The sequence below is a fragment of the Macaca nemestrina genome, chromosome 1, assembly GCF_043159975.1.
Source record: "Macaca nemestrina isolate mMacNem1 chromosome 1, mMacNem.hap1, whole genome shotgun sequence".
NCBI classification, from domain to species: domain Eukaryota; kingdom Metazoa; phylum Chordata; class Mammalia; order Primates; family Cercopithecidae; genus Macaca; species Macaca nemestrina.
The window spans coordinates 41,873,066-41,893,537 of NC_092125.1; the positions used below are offsets into that span (position 1 = coordinate 41,873,066).

The 20,472-nt window shown below is 41.7% G+C and overlaps 1 protein-coding gene across 1 annotated transcript in view; it reads left to right on the forward strand.

Moving 5' to 3' along the window:
* LOC105484574 (tRNA splicing endonuclease subunit 15) overlaps positions 1–13,104 on the forward strand; it is a 42,139-nt gene extending 29,035 nt beyond the window's left edge. The window contains exon 5 of the mRNA XM_071076999.1: positions 12,989–13,104. Within this exon, the coding sequence (XP_070933100.1) occupies positions 12,989–13,093 (105 nt within the window). The 3' untranslated portion in view covers positions 13,094–13,104. The remainder of the gene's footprint in view (positions 1–12,988) is intronic.
* Positions 13,105–20,472: the final 7,368 nt, after the last annotated feature.

Consider the following 20,472-nt stretch of genomic DNA (forward strand, 5'->3'; position numbering starts at 1 on the left):
GCTAAGATCTGGGGGAAAGACAATTCCAAATATGTTATTATTAGATTCAATAGGTCAGATTAATCCGCTTAACTGTTACAAGAATATTTAAATGTTTATTCTCAATTTCTATACTTACATCATTGCAGAGCAGCAATAGTTTGTGGATTGATACTTGTGTATGAACCACACTTTGAGTGGCATGTGTTAAAAGCTTTGGTGAGAAATGAGAGCCTGAACCCCAGTTCTAGGCATATGCCCAGTTCTAGCTAGCCTGGGCATACTAGTCAGGATGGGTTAGATTATTATGCAGCAACAGCCAGTGAGTTCATTTAACAAGTGTTTATTGCTTGCTCACTTTACATGCCCATTGACTGAAACGGCCCATAACATGCCCTTTACTCTGGAAATCAGAGTGACAGGGCCTCCACCATCTGAAATGCTGTCAGTTCCAGCTGCAGGAGGCAGAGTGCTGCAGTGTTGCTTACTGCAATTAGGAAGCAGCCCGTGTTACTCCTGTCCACGTTTCACTAGCCAAAGGAAGCCACATGACTGGCCGTGATGTACCTCAAGAAAGAGGGAAAGTGCAAATCTGTCATGTTCCTGGATTGAGGAAAAGGAATATACAGAGAGCAGCACTTCCAGGTAATAGAAAGGAGCGGAGGGAGCCAGCAGGTAGATTTAACAACTGGATAGCTGTGTGAACAGAAAAGGAGTTGGAGTTAAACCTCAAACTATTGAGTCCCGTCACTTTAATGGGAGTGAGTTTCAGGTTGTTTTGGGAAGACGGTGAGAGGACGTTGCAAGAAGGAAAGGGCACTAAGTACCACCAGGTTGGGAAACGGCCACCTAGGGGACTTTTTCCCACTTCATGGCTCAGGTTCTGGAGATCAGAAAGAAGATCTTGTATGGATCAGGAACCTAAGGTTGCTGGAGACTTTATTCTTTCCGTTCTTCTGATGCACCAGATGTTACACAGACTATGTTGTCCTGGCCATTTCTTTACTTCCATAAGCATGGAAAAAAGAAAGCAGGTGTGCCTGTAGCATAGAAGATTTAGTGGAACTCTGCGAGAATATTTCTGAAGGAAGCTGGTTAAATATGGATGCATGGGTGGGGCTGGGTTTATGAAGAGACTGGTGGCAACTCCTCTGGGATGGATTGTTGTCTATGTGGGATAGTGGACATGGAGTGTTTGTATAGATCTAGGACACCTTCAGGGTGCATTAGCATCTGACAGGGAGAGAGTTGGGGAACAGACATCAGTCCTTAGGGTTTCTCATCAGTCACATGGGTAGTGGCTGATTTGGTCATCATCCTGCAGTGCCTGAGGTCCATCTGGGTCTCTCATGACTTTTTCTCTTGAGCACTTGGAAAATATTTGGTCTGGTCCTGAACTCCAGGGACATGTTGGGGAACTTTCAGGCTGTTTTGGGTCCTCTCCATTTAGATACACTTTCCCAGCCATATGTTCTTCTCTGCTGTCTCCATAACATGTTGGAGAAAGATCCTAAGAGCCTGAGATATGTGGGGTATGTGGAGCTTTACTTGGGCCTGAAGGCATAGTGGGGGGTATAGGGTGGGGGGGGTGCTGGCCAGATTCCCTTTCATTTCCTCTATTTCCTCTTCTCCGCACCAGCAACTTCTGGGGTCAGGGCGGAGGGCACGGACCATAGGTGTCTGCTCCATGACCAGTTCAAGGTTCTAACTCTTCCGCTTTTGCTACTTTTTATCCCCAACAGGTTTTTTTCCCCTCTAGGTTTATTTTGTCTTAGGGGTAGGAAAAACTGATGCTGACCATTTCCAGATCGATTTTCCTTCTAAACATATTGTTTTTGCCAAGATTTTAGATTTTGGAATTCGAAAGTCAAGAATTTGCTCTTTTTGTTCTGTAGCATAATCCTGTTCCTGAGGCAGTGTGCCAAGAAAGTCTGTATGGGAAAAAAGTTCACAGGTAACAAGAATTACTGAGAAGCGAAAATATGTCAGTTAATGTATCAAAAATTATCCAGCTACATTCACAAACAGAAGGTGTTAATTGTCATTAAAATTCATATTGATACTCACAAGACCTATTTAATTTTCTGAGGGTACATTTTATCTTATCTATCAGCTTACATCCCACCTAATGATAACGCAGTACTTGACACAGAGTAGAAGCTCAATAAAAGTCTTATTTGACTGCATTCAAGTGTTCATAAATGGACTACTACCCACCCCATACTATTCCTGTCATTCCAGTGGCAGGACAAGGACCAGCTGCTTTTCTGCCCTGTCCACTTTGTACAGAAAGCAGAGCTGCACATACCTCAGGCCGTGAGACAAATCACCATCCCATGCAATTTGCTTTTGTAAGCATGCTTATGCTACGAGATCCCTTATAGTTTGATCCCTTGCCTTAGAGTTCTGAGAAATCAAAATAAGGATTTCTAAACAAAATATATCTGCCTGGTAAGGTTACTTATTATTTGATTACACATACTTTCCTATGTCAAACCTATGCATTTATTTATTTAACATTTTTGAGGGAAATGAAGACATGTAAACACTGCTAAATTTGGAAACTCTGCTTAGAAATGGTAATGCCTCTCACATAATTATACAATTATTGTGGATTGTACTTCTGTTGATGACCACAGATGGGGATGCTGTGGTTTTGAATATTGGGTGAAAAATTGGTCATCTCTTCTCCCATCCCAAGTAAGATCATTAGAAAACTTGGTTCCTATAAATGTTGCTTTTTTTCTGGATTGTACATTCTCAATCCTTTAGATATAAATAAATATAATTCATCCACTTTGGACCTTAATGTTCCACTCTTACAAAATGAAAGGAATTGGTGCAGATACTATCTGTGATCCCCTCTAGCTCTATATTTTGGTGATCCTATAATTGAAGGATTTTGCCACATAGATCTTTCCCTCTCACCCTCACGCTCATCACCCTCTTCCACCTCTACCCCTGTTAAAAACAATAACAACATATTCCTTCCATCACAGGCCTTATTAATCCACCATTAGAATTATGCTCCTTTGAATTTTTGAGCCCCAAGAGACTTGCAAGGCAGAGTTTTGACTTCAGAAAACCAACAGTGACATGGGACAGTTGTATAATCTCCCAGAACCTCAGTTTCTCATCTGTAAAATGAAGGACAAAATGTATCCTTCTAGGGTTGTGTTTCCCCACACATTGAAATGGTTATGTGAGGATAAATGAAGCCCAGCACACAATAAATTATCAATCCTTCCCTTTGCAGCCTCCAAGCACTTCCCACTGATGTGCAGGTTGCCACCTTGGGAGAGAATACATGATAACTAGTTGAGAGCCAGTCCTCCAAGGAATAAGACCTAGATGTTTAGCAGGGTATGAAGAAGGCTGTCTTAGTCCATTTTGTTGTTTGATATTCTGTTATTCTAACTATCACACCCCATCCCACCTGTGATGGTTTTAAGACATTATCCATAAATCCTTTTGGTTTAATCATCATAAAGGAGATGATTTTGAATCAAATCTTGACATCTAAGTAGGCAAAACATAAGTTGCAGTTCTTAGCAGCTTCTCTTCTGTCTTCCTGTTCTTGGGTGGAAGTTGGGGTGGGGGGGATATAGCGTATGGATGGTATATTAGTAATCTATTGTTGTGTAACAGATTATCCCAAAGTTCAGCTACTTAAAACAATAGTTTATGTGGTTCAGAAAGTTGGGAGCAGCTTTTTGGCTCAGGGTCTCTCATGAGGTTACCATGAAGATATTAGCTAGGGCTTCCATTATCTGAAGGCTTGATTGGGGCTGGAGGATCCACTTCCAAGATAGCTCACTCACATGGCTGTTGGCAGGAGGAGGCCTTGCTTTCTTGCCATGTGGATCTCTTTATAGGACACCTTGGGTCTCCTCATGATATTACAGCTGGCTTCACTCAGAGTGAATGACCAGAGTAAGAGAGAGAGAAGCTCCAACACCTTTGATGACCTAATCCTGGAACTCACACACTGACACTTCTGCTTTATTCTATCTATTAGAAGCAAGTTGCCAAGTGTAGTCCATACTGAATGAGAGGTGTATTCGAGTCTACCTTTTGAAAGGGGGGAGTATCAAAAGGATTTATGGATAATATCTTAAAACCATCACAGGTGGGATGGAGTGTGATAGTTAAAGAGCATTTTAATTTTCACTTAAAAGGGACTGTATAAAATTACTAAATACTATGGCTTACTGTTGGAAACTGTCAGTCATTTAGCATACCTGTTGTTTAGCAGGGTGGAGGGTAGAAAGGTGTGATGAGGAAAACATCTAGAACATAATGCAAGACAATATGTAATTTAAAATTTTCTAGTAACCACACTAAAAGATGTTAAAAAGAAAATATGTAATTTTAATAATATGCTTTTAGCTCTATATATGCAAAATATTTTCATTTCAATGCATAACCAATATAAAAATTATTAACAAGATATTTTAGACTCTTTTTTCTTTGTACTATCTCTTTGAAATCTGGTGTGTGTTTTATACTTATAGCATCCCTTGGTTTGCACTAGCACAATTTCAAGTTCTCAGGAGCCACATGTGGACAGTGCATGTCTAGAGAGCTAGGCCAGAAGTTAAGAATAGGTCACCGAGAACCATAGTCTGTATCCATTGTCCAAACAGAGGGCCCAGTAAAGCGTTTAAGCTGAAGAGCACCATGATCAGACTCCTGGTTTAGAAGTCACTCTCACTGTCCGATGTGTAGAACATGGAGGGATGGAGCAGGCAAGCCCAGACATAAGCACATATTCGGGAGACTTTCAGAACATTCCATGTGAGAGCCTGAATGGGGCTAGTTATACTAAAGATGGAGAGGAGCCGATGTATGAAAGATAGTAAGGCGGTGGTTTGTAGTAGGTCCCATGACCATTTGGTTGTGAGAAAGTAGATGTAATAAGACAGAGACACTTAGAATGATTCCAAGGCTTCTGGCTCAGGTCATTGTGAGGAAAATTGTAAGAAAAGGAAATAGAGGAGTTAAAACATGGTTCACTTTGGGAGGATGACAAGGTAAGATTGCAGCTATAGATTTGGAAAAGTTTTGGTCGAGATACTATCGGAGCTGGAGGAGAAGACATCTAGTGGACAGTGGATGGATAAATCTGGAGCTTAGGGGAGACCTAAGCTCCTGGTAGAACCACCGCAAGGCTTCATAATTTTATGATATTGCTATGAAACTACCAGGCACTGTGGAAAGTTCCCGTTTTCTCAGTAGCTTGTTGTGGAGGCAGAATCAGCTGAGGAAGAAAGTGGAGCCACCTCAGGAAGACGCCTCTGAGCTGTGGGCACCAGCCAGGGAGGCCTGCTTCCCTGGCCCAGAATGACCTGGCTATTTAGCAGCGAGGGAGGGGCCATAAGAACCACACTGCGGTGTTATCTTGGAGGCAAGAGCTCCCTGGCCAGGCTGTGAAGGCTAGAGCTCACTGAGGGGAGTAGGAGGGGGAAGGAGTGTCTGGATAAAGCATCGGAAGTTAAAAACTCCTAGATTCTGAGGGTCTGTTGATGGCATGGATTTTGGTCTTTTTGATGAAAACCTCTTTTGTAATACATTCAATAAGTGGAATTCTTTGCTGCCGAAAGGAGCGGGAGGAGGAAGAGGAAAAGGAGGAGGAAAGAAGGAAGAGAAAGAAAGAAGAAAAGAATTCCTGCCTTGGAATTTGGCCTTTATTCTCCATCTCAGATAATATGTATCCTTGTTAGTGAAGAAAAAAATGTTTTTTTTTCTTTTCTTTTCTTTTTTTTTTAGTAGCGATGGGATTTCACCATATTGACCAGGCTGCTCTCGAACTCCTGACCTGAGTGCCTTATATGAGTACACATGCCATGTTTAATTGTGTTTTTCTACTTACATTTCCTGTTGTAACCTTCAGTGCTCATCTGGGTTGTTTTCTGTTTGCTTGCTTGCCTGTTTTTATTCTCTAAGAAACAATATAATGGCTAAGGCCCTATTTGTTGACTGATCCTATTTTGGAAGGTGAGCAGAGCTATGTGAGGTATTGAGACCCTTCCCTCTTTTACGCACCTAAAGTGAAGTGTGTCTGCCCACTTCCTGTTCCTTAATAGGGTGATGCTTTAATGCAAGGGTTGCAAACTAAAATGCCTGTCAGGGCCAGGTAGATAATACACCCGAGAGAAGTGAGCGTACATAGCATATGAGCTTGGCCAAAGGGAGCAGCTATTGCGAAGCTCCAGCAGATTCTTGTGAAGTGGCAACATGGGCCTACTTGCCAGATGTTCTTATGTTTGTGTGTGAAATTTTTTAGTGAAGTTTCCCCACTTTTAACTTCACAAAATATCAATTTTATTTAAACACTGCAGATTAAATAAAATATGTTGGTGGGTTCTTATCAACCCACAGTGCACCAGTCTTTGACATTAATCTAAATGCTTTATATGAGTATGCATGTCATGTTTCATTGTCTTTTTCTATTACATTTCCTACTGTAACCTTCAGTGCTCATCTGGGTTGTGTTTTGTTTGCTTACTTGTTTGTTTTTATTCTCTAAGAAAAAATATAATGGCTAAGGCCCTATTTGTTGGCTAATCCCACTTCTGGAAGGTGAGCAGACCTATGTGAGGTATTGAGACCTTTCCCTCTTTTAGGCACCTAAAACGGCAGACCATATGGAAAATGGCATATTCCCCTGGCAGATTCCCACAGTGGTGGTGGGAGAGGAGTGATCCCGGTGCAATTGGCCACGTTTTGGTGGTGACTCCTCTAATAAGTGCCAGGTTACTTAAAGTAGATCTCATATTTAATAGTAAATGAAATATCAAAGTCATTCATGAGGATGCTAGATAGCATGTGGAAAATAAACAGTCATTCTTTCCAGTGCTCAAAGTTAAACATAAAAAAAAAATCAGATGCAAGAAGGAAGTAGGTGAGAGAGAATATAGGAGGAAAATGTATGCAATTCAACGGGTTTCATGGGCATTTCCCTTGGATGTTATCGAGCTCTATGTCTTAGGTTTGTAGAAGAGAAGTGATGCTTCCCCATCATGCTCCCCAGTCCTCCACCCTCCGCTCTATCCTATGGGGCAGAGTTGCTATAGATTGGTGATATTCTAGGACATTGGACCATGTTTGGTAGTAGAACGTTTGCTGCCCACTAAAAGGTCATGCATAATGTCCACACAAAGACCTGTACATGAGATTTACAACAACTTTATTCGTAACAGTCAGACTAGAAATAACCTGAATATTCACCAATGGGTAAATGTATAAACAAACAGTAGTAACCTTTACAATGGGATACTACTCAGCAATAAAAAGAACAAGCCACTGACATACACTACAACATGGGTGACTCACAAAACATTCTGCTGAATGAGGGAAGTCGGAACTCAAAGCATTTATGCTATCTGAATTTATATGAAACTCGAGAAAAGGCAAACTTAATCTATAATGACAAAATAGATCTATGGTTGCTTGAGGCTTGGGATGGAGGGTATGTAATACAAAAGGACATGAAGGAATTTAGGCAAAAGATGATGGAAATGATCTATATGTTGATTGTGGTGGTGTTTCCATGTCTGGTTATAGTTTTGAAACTCATCAAAGTTATGCTTAAAATGGGTGCATATTCTTTCACGTAAATTATACCTCAGTAGAGTCGATGTAAACAAAAGGTCACATACAAAGGTGTATTATCTCCTGTCCCTCTTTCATGTGTGCTACAGAAGCAGTCTAAAGACCTAACTCTTTTTTCTTCTTTCTTCCTCCATATGGCCTGAATGGGGATATTCCTCCTGCTTAGGATGTGCCCAGCCAACATTTTGCTCTTATGTTGCCTGATCAAGCATTTTCATCTGTTTGGATTTCTGTCTTCATTTATGGCAGACGAGGTGTGGTGAAATGTTGAAGTTGAGTTTGGGCTTATGAGGAGAAAAGGTGTTCCATCTCTGATCCTCCAGGCTTGCTCAGGTGTCCCAGCCCAGCTTACAAGGGCTGTGCACTGTGGGTAGGGGACCGACTTCAGCTGAGAATGGGACACTTGCTTGTCTTTTCTTTACCAATTTTCTGTAGTATACAGCTCCCTCAGGGACATTTTGGAGAGGGATGGCTGAGGTTTATGAAATGATTTGGATATTCCTAAGACCCTTGATTAATACCGTCTAAACACTATAATTATTTATAAGTCTTCCATAGACATACCACTGCCAAAGGCCTCATTGCCTTTACAGAAACGTCATTCTCCAGTCTCAGTACCACTCTGGCTGGTCAGATACTTACTTTTCAAAATACAGCTTGAGTCATTGTCCTGAATCCTTCCTACCCTCCAGCCTCAAAGCACATGTATCTCTTGTTCCATGATCCAAAAGAAGGAAAAGGGGCTTAAGTGTGATGGGAGTCTGGGTTCACATCTTGACCTGCTGCTTACTGAGTGGGTGACTTAGAGCAAGTCACTTACCCTCTCTGAGCTCCAGAATGTATGTTTTTATACATATTGTATAGTATAGCACAGTATATATAGTCACCAAGCCTCAGAAATTGATATATATATTTAGTATTTTTTTATTTCTAAAATAGTGATGATAATTCCTACTTTTCAGGATTGGTGTATATATTATATAATATAGTTAATGTATACAATTTGCACAATGAAGATGCATAAGGTATTTTAGCTATTACTATTATTAGCTGTAGTGGCAGAGACAGCCCCCCACTTCTCCTTGCATGCAGGTGTGGACCTAGGACATGGAGACAATGGAATGTAAGAGTTGTGTGTTACTCCTGGGGTAAAGATTTTAGAAAAGGACAGGCCTTCCCTAATGTCTTTTTCCATTTCTGTTGACTGGAAGCAGAAAACAAAGAGCCCCTAGAAGATGGTGAAACCGTAAGATTTATGGAGCCTGGAGTCCTTAAGTCACTACCAGGGAGACAGCTACCTCTCACCCAGGAACACCTGCATTGGGCTGTTTTATAAGAAAGAAACAATCTTATTTGGGGTTAGGTCCCCGAAATTCTGGGTTTTATTTATTGTAGCCATTAGTGTTAATTGCCCTGGTGAATTTAGAAATTGGCACTTTGAAGTGGAGGTGAATGTAAGAAAAACCTAAGATATGTTGCATCGACCCAGCAGTTGGACGGTGGGTGGCACAGACACTGATATCAAAGGCTGGGAAGATGGAGACCTGTGGAAGAGATGGCAGAGCATTTGGTAAATCTGTTGCTGGTGATTATTTAAAAGGTATGCCCAGTGCCTGACAAGTCTTTATCTCCAGGAGAGAGGCTAGCTATTACTTATTGTATTCAGCAAGGCATAACCAGATAGATGTGCTCTGCTAAGAACTCGTTTGTATGAGTGCAGAAATGAAATAGTCTACACAGAGTCCAGAAATCTGATGTTTCACAGGATTGGAAAAGCATTATTGTCCTCAACCCATAGAATATGTCACTGAAAAAGTCTTAGAGCAACATAGGTCCATTTAAAAATCTCAAGTTAATAGATACCATGCTAGCATCTACAGAGACTAGGAAATAACTAGGGACTCTTCTCTGCCCTCAAGAAGTTTATAACTTAGTAGAAAAGACAAAAATGTGTACAAATAACTGCAGTGGAAGACAGTTAATGGTTGAAACATACATTGCTATAAATAATGCTAGAATCACAGCATTCTAGGGTAGCCCAGAATAGGGGCTCTCAAAAGGACTGGGGAGCTTGGACCTAGGTTTCTCATCAAGCCCTGAAACCCATGAATGAATTAATAAACGTCAGTTGTTTCTCAAACTCATTTTCATCTTACTGAAACACTAGAGTTCAGATTTGGTCTCTGGGGTAGTAGTGATCCTCTGGGCATTGAGAAGCTCCCTCAGGCCAGCCCATGACTTTCCTAGCAGTGTTCTTCCCCGCCTTCACAAGTAGTTCAGACTGAGACCTGTGTGGGTTCCCTACTGAGGGCCTCATTTCTGTAAAGACAGAAGAGGGCTCTGACATCCTTATTTTTCTTCAACTGCCCTGAGATGATGAGATGCCCCAGACCTGAAAGCACCATTGTGTTTGCTGAGACTGCTTGTTTTTTATTGTCTCTTGTGTTTTAAATAGTCATTCTTTGGGCAAAGAATGGGAACTTGCAGCTCCTTATTGTTTCCTGGCATGAACCTAGTACCTTTTAACTTGCTTTTATTGCCTCTTTGGCTATGTGAAGCATTTATCTAAATATAGACTGGTACAACACTATGAACAGGACTGGAATAAGATAAAATTTTCTTTCCGATCAATTCTGTTGCATCTTCTTGTGAACACTAGGTACTGTTCTTTTCTTAGAGTGGCAAGAGTAGGCATCAAAAAGAGATGATATTGAGTTGCAAAGCTTTTCTAAGTGGAAGTCAATCACTGCCAGACCTTTTAAGGTCATGAGGCCCAGGTACTGAGTGCTCTGGACACTGGCTCTGCCTATGACCTTAGGCAACCCACATAATCACGGTCAGCGACATGTACTGCCCCTTGGAGGCAGGGCGGTGGAGTGGAAAGGGCACAGGATTTGACAGAACCCAATTGGATCTACTGCCCTGCCACTTATTTTGGGGTGACCTTGGGTACGTTCCTTATTCTCGCTTCTAAAAGGGGGCAATACTAATAAAATCTGTCTCTTAGGGTTCTTGTGAGGATTAAATGTGATGAATATATGTAACTTAGCACATTTTCAAGAAACAGTAGCTATTTTTTTTCTAGGTAGGTACTTTGTGGCGTTAATATATCAAATGCAACCATATCTTTAATTTTATTTCTAGGAGGAATAATCTGTATAAATTTATTAATGGTATTAACAAAAAGCAGCTCTCACCTTCTTGTGAATTAGATCCAAATCCCTTAATGTCTTCGTTCATTCAGGTGAGAGGGTTTCATTACTGCAGGAGTGCACTGTAGTAATTAGAGCAGGGTCTCTAGTCTCAGGGTTCAAAACTTGGTGTGTGATATTGAACCAGTTGCTTAAGTTCACTGGGCCATAATCCTTGATCTGTGACTTCAAATTGAAACTATTTATAGGCTTTACTTGCTTAATATAAATCTTTCTATTTTGGGTGCAGAAATATTGGGTTTGATTCTAAGGGACCACCTCAGACCCTGGTGGGGGTTCTGTAATATCTGTTACACGTACCCTGTTGCCTTTATTAATTTTGCATTCGGAGTTGCAAAACTCAGCTGGTTTCCAGAGATTTGGGGATCTATGATATACCTTCATAGGATTGCTGAGCTATATTCACTTCATGCCCCGCCTCCGAATCTTATTAGCTATTATTATCATCTTGGAATAGTTTTTTGATGTAGCGGTCATTCTCCCATTTTACATATGGGGAAAATAAGACCCAGAAAAGTTAAATCGCCACACAGCTCATATGTGGTACGGTCAGAATACAAGCAAGGCATTCCTGACATCAGATTCCGTGCATTCTGTTGAATTAATTCTGCTGAATTCCCAGGACCCTGTACATGCCCTGGCAGAGCCAACCTCAATTAAGATTCCACCTGAAGAGATTAGAGTCTACAGTTAAGAAAACACAATCAGCTGGGACTGTACTCTTCAAGCATTTCACAGGCAGACCAGTTCTGTTATGGGATCCTCACCTTCCTTCAGCAGTTGTGCAGAGGATGGAAGGGTGAGTCCTGGAAGGCTCCCACAGGGGCTACCAACCGCATGGTGTGAGGAGGGAGCTGGCCTGCACACTGTCCTCTGCTGATTTCTCCTAAGGGATGTCAGCAGAGCATTGACAGGGTCTGTGATACACCGTTTAGCATAATTCTGTGCCATAGCAGGAACAGCCTATTTTGTGAAAAGCTCAGGATGAACGCTGTCTCTCTCACTACTGTTTTGATGTTCACCGACAAACCCACCTACCATCAAATGATTCCCACCACACTGCCTGCTGTGGTGCCTGAAATTTGTGCTAAAGCCATCAGTCTCCAGAGACTACCAATAAAATAGCAGTACATTACCCAGAAGTAACAAATGAACTGTGATCTTTCCTTTCTTCTCTGAGAGATTTGCCTCAAGGGATGGGACTTGGAACAAAGATGTTTCAAGGGAAGACAGATCAAGAAAGTTCTGGACAGTAGGGTAGGGGATGAGGGAAGGATAAGAAGTGGGTCACCATCACTGAAGAGTCTGGGTGAGCTGGGGGTGCTAACTCCCAGGCTGGAGGTGGCCTCTGATGGACATGGCCTCTAAGGAGAGGAACACAGGTCCATTTAAAAATCTCAAGTTAATAGATACCATGCTAGCATCTACAGAGACAAACAGGGACCCAAAAGCACCCCTCAGCAAAGGAAAGGGATGAAGGGGTCATTTGCCTGTTTTACACGTGTATCCAGATCAGGACCTGGAAAGGAAGACTTCCTTCGCTGTTGCTGAGACTCTGAGCTCTTGGAAGACAGTGACTGTCTTTTTGTCTCTCTCTCCCCAGAACTCAGCAGAGTAACCCATGACTTGTTTGACTGAACAGAGTGGCCGTGGATTCAGTGCTCTGCTCTAGTCTCCACCTGACAATTTCCTTCTGACACTGCTATGAGCAACCCCCATATTTATACAGATGAGTGCTCCGTAACTCCACTTGTCTTCAATAAGAAGAAAGAGCAACACGGCTAACAGCCACTTACTTGTTGGTGGTGAGACTTTGGGCAAATAATTGAGCTCTCTGTTTATTCATTGATAAAATGTAGAGAATACCCCTGGCTTCCCATACTTGTGGTGAGGACTCAGTAAGGTTCTTGCGGACTGATTGTATCCCCCTCCAAACCCCCCAGTTCACACACTGAAGCTCTAATCTCCAGTGTGATTGTTTTTGGAATTAGGGCCTGTATGGAGGTAATCAAATTAACAGAGGTCATAAGAGTGGGGCCTTAATCCAACAGGACTAATATTCTTATAAAATGGGGAAGAGACAGGACACCAGAGATCTCTATCTCTCTCCCCCTTCTCTCTTTCTCTCTCTCTCTGTGTGTGTGTCTCTCTCTCTTCTCTCTCTCTTTCCCTGTTGTGCACAGAAGAAAGACCATATGAGGACACAGCAAGAAGGCGGCTGTCTTCAATCCAGGAAGAGAGGCCTCATCAGAGATGGAATGTTCCTTCACTTCGATCAGGATTTCTAGTGTCCAGAACTGTGAGAAAATAAATTTCTGTTGTTTAAGTCACCCAGTCTGTGGTATTTTGTTACGACAGTCCTAGCAAACTAACATAAAGTGCTTTGATACAGCACCAGGCACAAAGTAGAGATTCATTAATTGTAATAATACCATATCAATAATTATTGATAATGGCACTACCAATAATTGCCATTGTTATTCATTCTAACAATACACCCCCCCTTATAGGAGAGAGAGGAAGAATTCTGGAAACTCCAGTAACAGTCTGCAAATCCACTTTGAGCTTCTGATGAGAAATTGAGGGCACTTGAAAGAAAGAAACCACATTCACTGAAATTTTCTGATCCTATTTCTGTACGTACGTCATGATGATTTGTGTCAAGTAATATGACTGCATCTTTCCTCTGAGGAACTTAATGTGCTTATGTCAACTACTTATCCATCAGGCAAATGTTTACATCCTGAGGATGAACTAAGGGAATGTCTTAGATAGCTGGGAGCCTGAGGCTAGGACTATGCACCAAGGGGCACTAATAAAATCAGATAATCAAATTTATTCCACCTTCTCTGTGGTTTAGGCTGTGTGGTGTGGAAGCAGGCCAGGTGGTTGGTTTTAGGAATCACAGGGTTGAGCTTACGGTACAAGACAGATTTTACTTCAAGTCTAAGTTAGCCTTGACTAATGATTGTTCCATCACTTTTAGAAGTCCAGCTAACTCTCACTCACAGGCACATCAGGAGAGGGACCTCTTAAGACTGCTTTCTCTCCAAAACTCTGAGGTTCTGGTTTCATAACTGTGTTAGTCCATTTTCATGCTGCCGATAAAGACATACCCAAGACTGGACAATTTACAAAAGAAAAAGGTTTAATTGGACTTACAGTTCCACGTGGCTAGGGAAGCCTCACAATCATGGTGGAAGGCAAGGGGGAGCAAGTCACATCTTACATGGATGGCAGCAGGCAAAAAGAGAGAGAGTTTGTGCAGGAAAACTCCCCCTTATAATAACCATCAGCTCTCGTGAGACTTACTATCACCAGAACAGCATGGAAAAGATCGACCCCCATGATTCAGTTACCTCCCACCAGTTCCCTTCTACAACACGTGGGAATTCAAGATGAGATTTGGGTGGGGACACAGCCAAACCATATCAATAACATTCACATTCTTCAGGACACCCCAGTCAAGCCCTCCACATGGACCTGTGGGCTGCAGACTGTTGCAGATAGATCAGGGAGGAGGGCAGAAAAGGTCCCTCAGCAATTGCAGTTCTTTGTGCCTGCATTTTCAATTCAGATGAATGCAATAGAAATGGCCCTAAAATGTATTTGAAAAAAACAGAACCATCTAAGTCCATTGGTCAGAGCTCCAAATGGTTTATAAAGAGGGGGAAAACTATGCTGACTTCTGAAACATGGGAAGGGGGTTACATTGGCTTGATTGAAACCAGTTGAAGGAGTTTTTTTGTGTGTGTTTTTCCCCCAAGTTTCTCTTTAAATCAGCATTGTCCAACTGTCCCCAAAGACTACATAAGGCACAGTTGAAATCTGTATTGTCCTTTGGTGTTACTGCCTCTCCACTGCCCTGACTTCACAGGATAGGGTGTTGTAGCCTATAGAATCCCTTGCTTTTTATTACTTCATCACAGATGGATGAAGTACTCAAATCTGTATCATTAAACCGACTTCTTTTGTGCCTCTCAGACTGTTCACTGAGTTAACGTTGTTTTAATGTATTCATTAGATTCGAACATTTTCTGAACACTCACCATGTGCCAGGCCCTCTTAAAGGCACTGGAGATGCTAAGGCAAATGAGACACTGATCCTGCTTCCAAGGGCTCCAGTGTAGTGGAGGGGCAGAGAAATAGTTACTAACATATGGCAATGGAGAAGGGCAAGGTATGGAGAAAGGCTTTGAAGAGTGCACCAGGGACCTGGAGGTGACCTTCCAGGAGGGAAGAAAAAGACAGGAACATTAGGAGGGAGAAAATTTAATTGGGAAAAAGAAGCAGCCAGCAGGTTGCTTTGAGAGAATCAATCTGTTTGCTCTATGGCTAAAGGCAGCTGGTGATGTTGGTATTGATAAGCTGCATGACATAATGATTTGGCCTAGAAAGAAAAAAAGAAGAGAAGAAAGGAAAGAAAGAAAAGGAGGGAGGGACAAAGGAAATCACCTTCAATATTTGAGAAAATATCATCAATGAATCCATCTTCTTCTATTCCAAAATTCCAACCCTTTCTCTCAGGAGGAGCTGAGAGATTGGTCTATTAGAGGTTCTCTGTGGCTTCCATAAAATCTAACAAAAATACCCCACCAAGTTTATTGCCTTTCTTGTTTCTCAGAAGACTGGAGAATGGACTTGCCTTGGACCAAACCCTCAAGTGCACTGACTTAGGAAAGGCTATAAAAATAGACGTGTTTTGTTACAAGGGTGATATTAAGATGGATAAAATTAAGTATATATTATTATCTGGCTTGAACATATAGTTAATTAGCATGTAGCTTTGAATTTGTTATGTTGGTGGCCAAACCTGTTACAAATGGGTTGGAATGCTATCCTAATTGCCTGATTCTATAAGTAGGTTTCCAGAGATGGGTCCTAGCATATAGCTACACAAATGTAGTACTGCCCACAATAAAAGTGGAGGTGAGGGGCAGGAGAAAGATGTAGTAGCTACTGAATGAAAGCTCAGTTTAAGGACTGTTTTTCACATGAATTGGGCACCAGTAGTAAAGTGCATATGGTGGCCAACCAGGCCAGAGGAAAGGGAATGGGGGGCAAGAATTCTTCTGGAGAGCACCTGTGCCCTTCCACAACTGCGTTCTTCTGATTTTTGTCCTAACCTTCCAGTAACTCATTGGGCTTAATTAATGGGATTTGGTTGATTTTATCTGCAAATCTCTTTTGTACATATCTGAAGACTTAAACCGTGGTGGTAAAGAAATTGACTCAAACTTTTTCAGTCCAGAGACCAGATGACTGAAATCATGTCTTATTCATCTTTGCATCCTGAGCACCCAGAGTAGATACTCCCTATATTCATTATATAAATTAATGAGCTTCTTTACTCTACCTTGTTTTACCCTAGAAAACATATTTCTTCAACAAATGTTTACTAATTATCTACTTTTTGCCAGGTACTGAGTTAGGCACTAGGGATATGAGTGGGCAAGAGAGAAAAGACCCTTCCTCCTGGAGTTTGCTGCCCATAAGGAAAGACAATAATTAAATCAAGCATTACAAGAAATTATGATATCATCACAATATGGCAAGTGAATGCTAATAGAGCCAATACCAAGTGGGCCACATTTATTGAGGAGGTGGCTCAAGGGACACCTCCTTGTGTAGGTGACTCAAATTAAGTTAGCACTCTCAGCTCTAATGGTGCTGATAATCTATTTGGAGAAAAATAGAATATTATGCATGCAAAAGTAAGAAAGAGTACAGCATAGGACATTCTAGGTTCAGTGTTAGATCATGGATTATAGAGAGTAGAAAGGGGTGATATCAAAAAGGGTATATGTAGGCTCAGAAGTTTGCAGGAGGAAAGAGCACTTGGACTGTCCTTGGAAGATGGGTAGAAGATTGGAATAGAACAAGGGAGGAAAGACAGAAATAAGAATCCCACACAATGGGGGAAGTGAAGCCTCAATGGGTAGTGGCAGGAGACAGGCTGAAATCATGCAAGACCTGGTGAGTCAGTGGAAATGAAAGTGTAAGCGTAGTTCTATTACCATTATTATTCTTAATAATGTGATAGAAGCTACTGTATATCAAGTCCTGGTCTGGGTTAGGTGCTGGGTATAAAATGTTAAACAACAGGTCTACAATTCATTCTTTCTTGCTACCAAAGGGAAATCCATGGGAAAGAAGGAAGGAAGTTAACTTAATCAAATCTTCACATGAACATGCTAATGACAGGCCTCTAGATAAATACATTAACGATATTTGCTAGTGCAGGGTCCTTATCTATAGAATTCTTTTAAAAGGAGGTACCTGATCTGCCTGGATTGCTCATTTGTAACAAATCTGAATCTACACCTGTATTGGGTAGGGGTTCTGAGAAAAGGTCAGGTAAATTATGTAACTATCTGAGTATAATATGAAGATATTTATTGATGGCTCTTTTCTGTGTAGGTGATGTGCCACATACATGACTTGAAGATCTTCTGTGTTAATCTGGGCAAGAGAATATCTTGATGTGACATGGAAGGACTTGGGACATTGCATGGGTCCTAAGCCACTCCCTGCTTCATTTGTAATTGCTTGTTTTATTGAAATTATTAGCAAAGTGTGATACTGAGTAAGATCTCTATTATGTGAGTCCACTTTGATAATCTGATCTTTCTGTGTTATGTTAGGTACTTTACTTAATATATTGTCTCACATCAACCCTACAAGGTAAGTGCCCAGATAAATGAGTTAATGTATCTAATATCACAGTGAGGAAGCAGCAGACTCCTAATTTAAACCCAGGTCAAACTCTGTGCTCTTCCCGCTACTCCACATCACCCACTCATATGGTTTGCCTCTGTGTCCCCACCCAAATCTCATCCTGAGTTGTAATTCCCAGTGTTGGAGGAGGGACCTGATGGGAGGCGATTGGATCATGGGGGCAGATTTCCCCCTTGCTGTTCTCATGACAGTGAGTGAGTTCCCACAAGATCTAATGGGGTTTAAAAGTGTGTGTGTGGCACTTTCCCCTTTGCTCTCTGTCTCTCTCTCTCCTGCTCCTCCATGTTAAGATCTGCTTGCTTCCCATTAGCCTTCTGCCATGATTGTAAGTTTCCTGAGGACTCCCAGTCATGCTTCCTGTTAATCCTGCAGAATGAGTCAATTAAACCTCTTTTCTTCATAAATCACACAGGTTCAGGTAGTTCTAGAGCAGTGTGAGAATGGACTAATACACCCACTTTAAAAATCATGAATAAAACAGAATAGAGCCTTGGGCCCCAGGAAGGCCCTAAGGACCATCAAGACCCACACAAGCCCTTTGAGGACCACTTACTGAAAGAACAGATTTAGTGAGAAAAGTCCTTCTGATATAAAACTTGGCCGGGTGTGGTGGCTTATGCCTGTAATCCCAGCACTGTGAGAGGCCAAGGCGGCAGATCACCTGAGGTCAGGAGTTTGAGACCACCATGGCTCCACAAAAAATTACAAAAATTAGCTGGGTGTGGTGGTGAATGCCTGTAGTCCCACCTACGAGACTGAGGCAGAAGAATCACTTGAACCCAGGAGGCAGAGGTTGCAGTGAGTAGAGATCGCACCACTGCACTCCAGCCTGGGTGACAGAGTGAGACCCTGTCTCAAAAACAAAAACAAAAACTTGATTTATGTGAGACCCAAAAGATAGTGCTTGTGTCACATTTTCCATGGAAATTCATTTTCACCAGAAGCAAATGCTTATATCTCCACTGGGAGTCTGCAACTCGTAGAGTTTGTGTGCTATCAGGGGAATAATAACACATTCTTTGAATGCAGAGAGAATAGCCAAAAGACTGCACTTGATCAGAATCAGATGATATGAATTGAAGTTTCTAATTTTATTTTTAGTCCTAAAGCAAGCTGAGCCTTGTGGGAAGGTTTATTAATCCCTAATGGGTGGGATCAGCCATATTTCACGGGTGCTTCTGTTTTATAAGGATATTTGTATGCATTCATTCATGGCTCTGAGTTTTTTTACATGGTCCTTTGCAAAAGCATTAAGAACAGCTTCTCGTCAGGGAACTTGAGGATCCAAGAAAAAAATAAATAAATAAAAAATAAAAACAAAACTAGTGTGTGAGCATGAGGAAGGAGGTAGGTCGTGCTAAGGAATACATCTCTTCTTTTCTGGAAATATAAGTGGTTTAATTCTAGTTGCCTTGGGTTAAGGAGTCCCATTGCTTGAGGACAGCTGCCTAGCACAGTACCTTAGTTCCTGTTTAAAGTGCCACAGGACACACATAGCTGAGATGTGACAGATTGCCCCCTGCCTGGACCTCTCTCTCAGGGCTGCCAGCATCTTTAATGGACAGATGGAGCTGTCTTCCCTTTCTTGGCTGTGGTTGTCTGATCAACTTTGGAGACAGCAGTCAAACTTCTAGTTAATAAAAGTGCTTAATAAATATTCAAATTGTAGTATCCCCAGAAAGATGGCTACCTTGATAGAAAAACCTTCTGATAAAAGAGTACCAGGATCTCTATTTCAAGAATCAAAGTGGCTGAGCATGGCGGCTCATGCCTGTAATCCTAGCATTTTGGGAGGCTAAGTCGGGCGGATCTCAAGGTCAAGAGATAAAGACCATTCTGGCTAACATGGTGAAACCCCATCTCTAATGAAAATACAAAAATTAGCTGGGAGTGGTAGTGTACACCTGTAGTCCCAGCTACTCGGGAGGCTAAGGCAGGAGAAGTGCTCGAACCCGGGAGGCAGAGGTTGCAGTGGACCGAGATTGCGCCACTGCACTCTGGCCTGGCAATAGAGCAAGACTCTGTCTCAAAAAAACAAAAACAAAAACAAAAAGAATCGAAGCAGACCCATATAAAAATGTTATCTATCCATACCAATAGCTTGAGGGACACTTTAACTTGTGTCTTTACAAGAAAAATGAAAAGCTTAGCTGAGGATTATGAAACCTATAGAGCTGAGTTGAGAAAAACAAGGTTCTGGTGTAGACCTTGGGTTTCTTTTCTTAGCCTATGCTGTTGGTATCCTTCTCCAGTCTCCACCAGATAATGCTTGCTTGTTTCTGGGCCCTTATTACCTTCAAAGTCCTCCATCTTTGTTTATACTCTTACCGAATGTACCCTTTATACACAACCTTTCTCCATTACAAAGGAGAATCTGATTCTCTCCAATACATGGCAAAATACTGGCTATTTGCTTCATTTACTATTAGCTTATTTCCCGATGATCCTGTGTCTTCTCAAACCCAGTGCTAGATGTCTTTTTGGTTTTGCACTCTGCTCTTTGTATTCTTTCGCCTATCATACAGTGAAGAAAAAGGGAAGTAAACACCTTTGTCTTTTGGAGGCAAGAATAAACTCCAGCTGAATATAGACTCCCCAAAATGCCTCAGAAAGCTATTTCTGTATTACCGTAGTCTGTCTACTGTAATGATCTTGGCTGCAAGTAAACAGAATACCCAACTAAAAGTGGCTAAAACAACGAGGGGTCTATTTTCTGAGGGTGGTTAATACAGCACAAAGGTAGCTACAATTTTCGATGAATTGATCTGTCCTCCTTTAGCGTCTCCCCGTGGTTGCATGCAAGATGGCTGCCTAAGCCACCTTTGGCTGAACATTATGTCCTCACACAACTACATCCAAAGGAAGAGAGGGAAAGAGTCCATCCCGTTAGAGTGCTCTTTCTCTTTTTTAAAAAATAGGGAGGAAAAGG